The following is a 9,332-nucleotide window of genomic DNA, read 5'->3' on the forward strand; positions in this document are numbered from 1 at the left end:
GCGGTCAGCCGGGCGTCGACCTTCCCAAGATGGCGGCGACCTGGGCAATTGAGCGTAGGGGGCGGGATCCTGTCGCGGGAGGCGGGGCAGGGAGGCAGAGGGGTAGGGCTTGCGGGCTGGCCGATCCCAAAGTAGGCAGCCCCAGCGCGCTTGCGCGGAGCGGCCCTGCGCGCAGTGAGGCAGTGGCGGGGGAAGGCACCGGTGGGGCCGACGCGCGGGTTGAAGGAGGGAAGCAGGCGAGCGAAGTCCCAGTGCGCGCCGCGGCGGCCCGGGTACCCTCCCCTTCCGGGCGTGAGGCGCTGTGAGGAGAGCTGAGCCGAGCAGACTCGCACCGGCAGCGAGGCGCCGCTACTGCCGCCCCAGTCCGGCCTCCCTCGGCTTCGGCGCTCCCGTAGTGGGGGCCCGGGTTCCTCAGCACACCCAGTTTCAGCAGCCCCCAGAGCCTGTCTCCGGCCCTTCGAAAGCCCCGGCGCCAGCCCGGGCCCTTGGCGGGGAGGATGACGGAGCTGCAGTCGGCACTGCTACTGCGAAGACAGCTGGCAGGTGAGAGGGCGGGCGGCAGGGCGCCGGGCCGGGCCGCGATCGTGGCGAGCCGCTGCGGCTTACCTCCTCCTTTCCTCCCGGGCCGGCGGCTGGACGGCCAAAGGGGAGCGGCAGCCACCGGCGAGGCCGGGTGCGGGCCTGCAAGGTTGGGAAGCCCGAAGCGCCGGTCACGGCCGGGCCCAGCACTTCTTCCCCGGCTTTTGGAGGGTATTGGGGGCGGGGACGCGCCCCAGCCTCAGCGCTGGGACCGGGCCTGGTGCCCAGTGGAAAGGAGGGGAGACTGCCCCCTCCCCCACTGCTGGGTGGGACGTTGCGGGGGAGGGGCTGTGGGTCCCTATCCCTGACCGACCCTCCCAGGAGGGGCGGGTCCCGGGCTCAGGTGTCGCCGAAGCTGCTGGACCCTTGGGGGGCACAAGGGAGTGTCTGGGCCCGCCTAGCTGCGAGTCCCCGACTCGGGTGTCTGCGCCGCGCGGGCGGGCAGCGGGGGGCGAGAGCAGGCGAAGAAACTGGCCCCTGGCTGGATAGGTGAGGCGCGCAAAACTTCTGCCCGGGCAGCGCCGGGTCCGCGGAGTTGTGGCGGACAACAAAGCGCCGGCCTCCGCGGCCTCGTCGCTAGCGCGCGGGGGTCTGAGAACCTGGCGGGGTGCGGGACGCCGCCTCGCCTGCCTCTGCCTGGCACGGTCTCCGGCTGCGCCGCCCGGCTGGGGGAGGGTAGGAGCGGGCAGAGTCGAGAGCCGCTCGCTGGCCGGCTCGGGGCTTTGTGCTCGGAGCGATTCCGGCTCCTGCGCAGGCCTGCAGAACTCTGGGGCTGCGGCCCGCGGGCTCTGGCTTGGGGCGGCGGCCGGGTCTGCCCCACCAGAGGTGTCTGCGCCCTCCCTCCCCCATTGTCCCGGCCTCCGGCCGTTTGCGGCTTCCAGGTTGACTTTTTAGGGGGTTGGCTCCTACTCTGCTAGGACTGTGTGAGCGGAGCATGCGCGCTGGAGATGTACGTGTGCGGAGTGTAAGGGGGGAGGTGGGTTGGTGGCTTCACAATGCCGCCCCACGTGCTGCCAGATTTAAAGAGAAATGAACCAGCAGTTACCCCTGCTGTCCAGCGCCCAGCGTGTGTCCTCAGTTCAGGCGAATTCTCACCTCCCCACTCTACAGCCAGCCAGCTGCCTTTAGCCCTCGGCGGAAGCCAAAGGCTAGAATGAAGAAATCTGTTTTTGAATTAGATTTACTGAGAGTTTGAGGTGTTAGTTAAATCACCTTTATGGCTTCTTAAGGAAAAGGTTGTCAGGGACTGTTACAGATTGTATAATTAGGTTTATTATTAGACCATGAGCGAGCAGATTTAGACAAATATTAAAGTTATAGATGCTCAGGGGGAGTGACTTGGAGTGAATGAAGTTCTAGTGATACCTATGTCCACCACGAAAAATGTATTGGAAAAGCAATGAAAGAATAATAACCTTATTGCACCTTATACTTGCGAACACCTTTTCTGTGTAATTTTTTGGTTTGTTTTGGAGGAAGGAATTAATTTTTGTCTCCCTAAACATTTTTTAATCAGTATAAGTTTTTATTATGTAGTGAACTATTAAACAGTATTAAAATGCTAAATTAGTATTAAAACAGTACTCGTCTTACATAATGGGAAAGGTAAACGTTTTAAAAGATGTTAAAATTTCGCAGTTACTAAGAAAATAAAGTATGACTAATAACAATGTTAGTGACAATATTTCAGATATATTCTCTCTACCCACTTGAAAGCAAGTTATAGATTTTGATAGACACTTGGTTCAGTTCTGCATTCTTTATTTTTTTTTACAGGATTAATTCCAAATATTGTTAAAACATTTCTCAAAGCTCTTTTTTAATGGTTGACTTTTGATAATGCACACTAAAATATGTTTTAAGGTTGGAAGAGAGGATGATTTAGTTTGTAATTTTTCAAGTCTCATTAAAAAGTTACTTAGCTGCTTTCCTTGCCTTCTTAATCAGAAACAATGTACTGTTCTTAATATTTTCTTAAACTTTTGAGGGATTTTGATTAACGTGCTCAAAATGTTCAAAATAGTAGGCCAAGGCAGTGCATTAAGTGAAATGTAAAAATATCAAGTTTATTGGAAGGACTTGATAACTACATACTAAAATAAAGACCCTGTTGTATTTAGTGTAGTACACTGTTTGAGCTTTGTGTTCTTCAAATATCATTTGAAAACAGGAAAGAATGGTAGCCTGTAATCTCTTGAAATCTTTCAGAGTGAACATTTGGAAAGCTTTATAATAAATGCTTTAAAAATCTTGAAATGTATTGAGTTTAGTAGATACACAAACCTGTAAGCCATTCTAGCTGCTAGAATTTCAGAAACTTACAACAGCAGTGGCCAACAATGGTTACATTTATTGAGCCCCTAGTATGTTAGTCCTTAAGGATTTTACTTCATTACTTGAGGGGAGAATTTATTGTGTGTGTGTTCTGGCTTGTTGGGGACTGTAATGAAGAACCTGGTTCCTTTCAGAGTTGTGCAGAATGGTTCCTTGGGTTGCAGTTTCTCACCTTGGCACTGACGTTTTGGGTGGATTATTGTTGTGTGGGCCTATCCTGTGCACAGTAGACTGTTGAGCAGCATTCTTGGCCTCTACCTACCAGATGCCAGTAGTACACCCCCTCAGTTGTGACAGCCAAAAATGTCTACGTTGCCAAATGTCCCCTGAGGGACAAAATCATCCCAGGTTGAAAAATCACTGGTTTAAGGCGTTTCAGTTCAGACCATTAAGGCTATTGTGAAGCAAGTCAGAACACCTAACAGATTCAAGAAATCAGATAGGTTGTGTATTTCTTTATGGTATTACTAGACTATGACTTATTCCTTTGCGAATTCAGCAGTGACAATTTTTTGCAGTGCATTATGCTAAACACCAAGAAATCCCACAGCACAAGAGATAATTTTAAACATTTTTATTTTTTGAAAAGTTATTAAGCACTGGATAAAAACACAAGGAGTACAAGAAGGTGTAGTATTTCCACCCTGATCCCAAGTTCTTTTCTTGGAAGCGACCATTGTTGGTAATTTCTTGTGTGTTTTTTCAAAGAGACCCTTGTGTATATGTTTATATGGGCTAATGTTTACTGGGGACAGACAGGTACTAGGTGCTGCACTAAGTGCTCTACATATATTATTTAATCCTCCCAATAAGGAATAGAGGCTTAGAAAGGTTAAGTAATTTGTCCAAGGTCACACAGGTAGTAAGTGGTGCTGCTAGATTCATATTCGGGACCTTTATATTTGAGAGACTTTGTTGTTTTTAATTGACTATAATGTTTTCCAAGGAACAGTAATTAATGAAATCATGAAATAGCTTTTATAAATTTAAATATTCAAAGTTAATTTATCCAGTAACTACCAAAATGATTGGGAAAACATTCTCATCTTAATAAAATTTATTGTATAAAATATTGCACATTAAAATAAGTGATATTCTTAAGATAATCATAAAAAGATATTTTAGCCATTGTCAACTTAAGATCAACATTCTGCAGAGTCAAGGAATGTGTCATTGATTTTAATGTTGTAGATGGAAAGTAGTAACTCTAAGCTTTTTGGTGTTGGCAGTTAATGCAGGAAAAAATTGGAACTGATTGGACTTATTCCCTACTCTAACCATAATAAATATTACTATATGACAAGTATTTATAAGGAATAAGAAATTTTTATTTTAAAGATCACTTGAAGTTTTTTTAACATTGATAACATAGTTTTTCAGTAGTTACTTTCTCATAGCCACCTGTCATTCCAGAACTAGGAAGATGAATCTTTATATGCAATAACAATTATTGATCTTCTTCTGCTGTAGAACTTTTGATTATGTATTTTAAAGTAATCTGGAAACTTCTCAACTCTTTGTTTCCTTGGCTACCCATGTAAGTAGGTTGTTGTGATGAGTTATGTGTATTTCTCAGACATAGTGTGCAATAAAATTACTTGGGAGTTTGTTAAAAATGCAGATTTCTGGCCTCATCCCCACAGTCTACATCTGTTGATAGGGCCCAAGAAAACCTAATTTTTATAGCAACTCTTTGGGTGGCTGTGAAGCAGGTGTTCTGAGATACACTGTAATAGGTCCCCTAAGCTATTCCCCCCACTTACCCCCTACTGGAGGACCATCTGCATGCAGGTAGCCCAGTTCCCTAGTGTTTGTGATGTGCTGTGTTTTAGAGAGAATACTCTTTAAAAGAAAGAGTTAGAAAGATTTAATATTTCTTATTGGCCTTTCTAGACTATATTGGCACCGACATACAATTCCATTAACAGTCTTAAACAAGCAGAAATAGAATAATTGATTATTGGCAGAGTCATAATTGACTATTGACAGGGACACCCTAGTGGTAGAAGATTGTGGGTGATAAGCTAAATATTAGTATTTTTAACTTTAACAATTGTTAAACCCACATATTTAGAAATGGAAGAAAAGTCTAAAAGTAAATTTACATTGCATCAAACTACTAATTGTTTTAACAGAGTTTGGGAATTTTTATATCTGGAAATTATTACACTATTATAGAAAGAAGGCCGCTACTATATACGGCACTGAATGCGCTATCAGCAAAAAAAGCATAAATGAAGCAATGTTTGAGGGAGGGGTGTGGGATGATGTACAATCCCTGTAGTGGAGAGAGCATCAAGGAATTATGCATCTGATGTGTTACAGAGTCTAAAGTAGTGTTATTTTGCAATATGTACATATATCAAATCATTACATCATACACCTTAAACGTACATAATGTTATATGTCAATTATATCTTAGTAAAGCTGGAAAAATGTATTACTTTTTTAGTGAATAAGTGAATTTTCTTAACATTAGGGAGTCGGTGGTTTTTATTTTTTATTTTATTTTTTTATTGGAGAATAGTGTTTTTTTCCAGGACCCATCAGCTCCAAGTCAAGTAGTTTCAATCTATTGGGTTGTCAGAAAAGTCATGATGTATTTTTTTCTATGTTTTTCGTTGCAAAAATGTGTCATGACTTTTCCGACAACCCAATAGTTGTGGAGGGTGCAACTCAGGGGCCCATGTGGGGATCGAACCGGCAACCTTGGTGTTATGAGCACTGCACTCTAACTGAGCTAACCGGACGCCCCGGGAGTAGATGATTTTTAAGTTACGATTTTTATTCAGTGAATATTTTTGATAATATAATGAAATTTAGTTTTTTTATAAATAATGGTAGTTTAATTTTCTCTAAATAAACTACTTCAGAATGAAATCTTTTCTACATTAGTCTTTTGTAATGGATGACCTCACTTTCTAAAATACTGCTGAATATATTAAAATGTTGAAGTAAGCTCTATAATTTGTAGGTATTAGTATATTAGAATAATCTATTGTATTGACTATAAAGTAGCACCAAAGCATATAGTTTTATTATATAGTTTATATAAGTTAATACACATTATATTTGGTGATAGTCTGCATGTAATTATAAAATTAGATGTCTTGATTATCAGTAGTGATATCTAGTGTGGAAACTGAAAAATTTATTCACAACCACTGTGTTATTGTTGCTTGTGACTTCCTTTTCTCAGGTGAAGTATGTTTGCATTATTAAGATGAGTTTCAATCGTTGGGTTATTTGGTCTTGGGCTCTTCAGTGCAAGTCTTTTTTGAGGGAGGTACGTTAATTTATGGTAAACTGTAGTGTGGATGTGCTCTTGTTTCAAGCAAGTAAAATATTAAGCATTCTTTGTTTTAATGGGCTCAGTTCAATTTAGGATACAGCTGAATCAAGATAACAGTTCTCTTAAGAGTATTAGGTTATATACTTTTAAAACATATTTGCATTTATCGGTGTAGAGAAAACAGTAATTAGAATTGCTTAGCATGACAGACAAATCTAAAGTTGACAGATTTAAAACAAGTAGTAGGTGTTTCTGAGAGACAGCTAGCCCTGTTGAAGATTTCCAAGAAGATATCCTGAACACAACTTTCAAGGGATGGCAGCAATTTGTAATTTTACGGACTTATAAAGGACCTAAACCTGCTACTTAATGGATATAAACTTATTAAAAAGAGGGAGAAAGGCAGAAAGGCAACTTGAATCATTGCGTGCCTGTCACATACTCTTCATGATCTTAGGACTTTCTATAAATGGTCACATTCTGTTCTCATATCAAATGTTGGAATTAAATATTAATACCTTTTTGAGATAAGGAAATTTAGGTTTATAATATATCTGGTAATTTCCCTAAGGTAACCCTGTTGGAGCTGGTTGGCAGAACTAGGGCTGTCTGCAAATGAAACTGAGCCCTTTCTTTATCAGTGGTTTCTTTTAACATTTTGGGAGTTCTTGGACTCCTTGGATAAACTAGTAAGAATTAAAGACTTCCTCTTGAGAAAAATGTTTTGGGTATAATTTCAGAGTGTTTTCTGATCTCTTGAGTGAATCTCATTTATGCACATGTAATGCTGTCTCTTTCATCATTTATTCAGCAAATTTGATGACTGTTTTGTGTCCTATAGGGATGCCAAATGAATAAGTTATTATACTTGTATTCCAGGAATTTGGAGTCTGCAGAAAATCCTATAAGAAAGCTGCTTTAAAGTATTAGAGAAAGTCAGGGAAGCTTGCTTCAACCTGTGTAGTTCATGGAGGGCTTTGAGGAGTTGGTGGCATTTGTGCTTGACTTGAAAAGGATGTGTAAAATTTGATCACATAGAAGTAGGAAAGTATTTAAGGCTGAGGGAAAAGAACAAGCAAGATAGAAGGTTTGTGCTGAAAGTAATTCAATGTGTTTATAGTATATGATAAACTTAACTAGTGGGAAAACAATATTTGGAAAGGCTGGTATTTGTAAAAGTTCTTAAAAATGTTGAAGTATAGAATTCTATTTGAGGAAGGGGAAATGATGTGATCCAAGTGTGTTTGACCTTTGCTTCTCAAATTATCTGTGGTGAAAGACCAGTTTTTTTAAAATTTCTAATTCATCATGTAACGATACTTTGAAAAACAATAAAAATGAATTATTAGAAAAGTTAAATTAAAAAGACATAAATTTGAGCCCATACTTCATAGTGTTAGGCTCATCACTTAAAATGACTATCAGATTGCTGTATGTGTTTCTGAATGCTTACTCTAGCTTGCGGTGTCATGGACCAGTAACAATTTGGTGGATTGGCACCAGTTCACGGACCACACTTTGAGTAGCACTGCTTTGGACAGGGTGGAAAATGACATTTGGACGACATTCTCTCTATGAGGATAGAGATTTTTGTTTTTGCCTGTTAACTGACATATTACACAGATGCCTAAAAGGGTGACTGAAAAATAGCAGGCAAACAATATTTATTGAATGGATTGGAACTACTGTTCTAGATTTTTTTCCCCCTAAGGATTTAAGCACATGTGAACTAAATCTATTAAAATAGAAAGTAAAACAATTAGAAAACTTCCATTGAATAAACATTAAATTTTTTCTATATGCCAGGCCCTAGGGATACAAAGATTCATGATACAATCTGGCTTTTCCTTCTGGTGGCTAAGGTAGAGTTTTATAAACAAATATTAGTTAATAATTAGAATATAGATACTGCACCACAGTAGTGTAGACATTCTTGACCTTTTTATATGTCTGTCCCCACTGCCATTTATTTGTTTAAAGTATAGCTTTGACCAATGACACTTGTTGGAACATCTTCAGTGTCTCAGCAAGGTCTTTATTTTTTTGTCAAAGCAGTTTGTTTATCTACTCTTACCTTCTATGACTATCATTTTTCTCTTTATAATTTATAAAGTATCACACAAATTAAAGTTTTTTTCCTCCCGACCTTTTTAACTTTTTTTATTCCTCCCATGTCTACAAAGTTTCTCTCTGGTCCTCCTCTACCTTAGCTACCTGAGCCTTCCTACCCAGGTGGCTGACGACATTTTCCAGAAGAGGAAACTGAGTTTGGCTTACTTACAATAGCAGAACCAAAACAACTAGATTTCATTGATCTCTGAGCCTGTCCTTTAACAGTGTTTAAATTAGATCTACATAGAAAATATAAGAATGTGTTGATAGAATTATCCCTTTCCTGTTTAGGCACTAGGGTGTCTGTGGGGGTTTATGTTCCTTTGATTATTTTTCCTTCTTTGAGGATGAGTCAAATGTATTTAAAATAAATGTCAGGTTACCTAAATCAAAATATTCTAGGGAAAAATGGAAAATAATATTTAAAAATAATTTTTCTAATTACAGATGAACCTTTTTATTGTAGATTTGGAAAAGATAAAACATATATATGCTGTAACATCGGCCATCCCTCTGCTGCCTCTGTTAACATTCGATTATTTTTTCCATTGCATTTTGTGTTTTCTAGTAAACTGAAATTCTGAAAGGAAGAACCTTTAGTGTTAAAGATTTTAGTGAAAATCATACTCTCTGAAATTAGTTCATTAAAGTTCCTTTTACATGATTCTCTTTAAGCATCCTAAGACTAGATCAAGAAGTTATTTCTTCAGATTTATTTAATACATAAATGACAGATAGATTTCAAACCCAGGTCACCTTTTACCAAGACTACTGCTTTTTATTTATTTATTTTATTTTTATTTTTTTTTTTTTAAAGATATTTACTGGGGAATTGGGGGAAGGGGAACAGACAAGTTGCTGTCTTTTTTTGTTCTTCAGTCTAGTTGTGGAGGACGTTGCTTCACTGGCCCAAGTTGTCACCATCATTGTGCTCATCCCAGGCGAGGCAGATCAGTTGCTGGCTTCTGGACGGCCGCTCACTGCAGCTTAAGGGCCGCTCACGCTGGCTGCTGGC

The 9,332-nt window shown here is 40.7% G+C and overlaps 1 protein-coding gene across 3 annotated transcripts in view; it reads left to right on the plus strand.

The window, feature by feature from the left end:
* Positions 1 to 204: 204 nt before the first annotated feature.
* The window catches only part of UBE2G1 (ubiquitin conjugating enzyme E2 G1), a 125,381-nt gene continuing 116,253 nt past the window's right edge, over positions 205 to 9,332 (plus strand). For 2 of the 3 annotated variants that reach the window (XR_002125946.1, XM_019659871.1), the window contains exon 1: positions 471 to 543. Coding sequence is in view for 1 of the 3 variants with exons in the window: in XM_019659874.1 (XP_019515419.1) it covers positions 498 to 543 (46 nt within the window). In the remaining 2 variants the exon portion in view is untranslated. Of the gene's footprint in view, positions 544 to 9,332 lie in introns of all 3 variants that reach the window. The other variant, XM_019659874.1, reaches the window with a different exon arrangement.

The sequence above is a fragment of the Hipposideros armiger genome, unplaced genomic scaffold, assembly GCF_001890085.2.
Source record: "Hipposideros armiger isolate ML-2016 unplaced genomic scaffold, ASM189008v1 scaffold_304, whole genome shotgun sequence".
In the NCBI taxonomy this organism is placed as follows: Eukaryota; Metazoa; Chordata; class Mammalia; order Chiroptera; family Hipposideridae; genus Hipposideros; species Hipposideros armiger.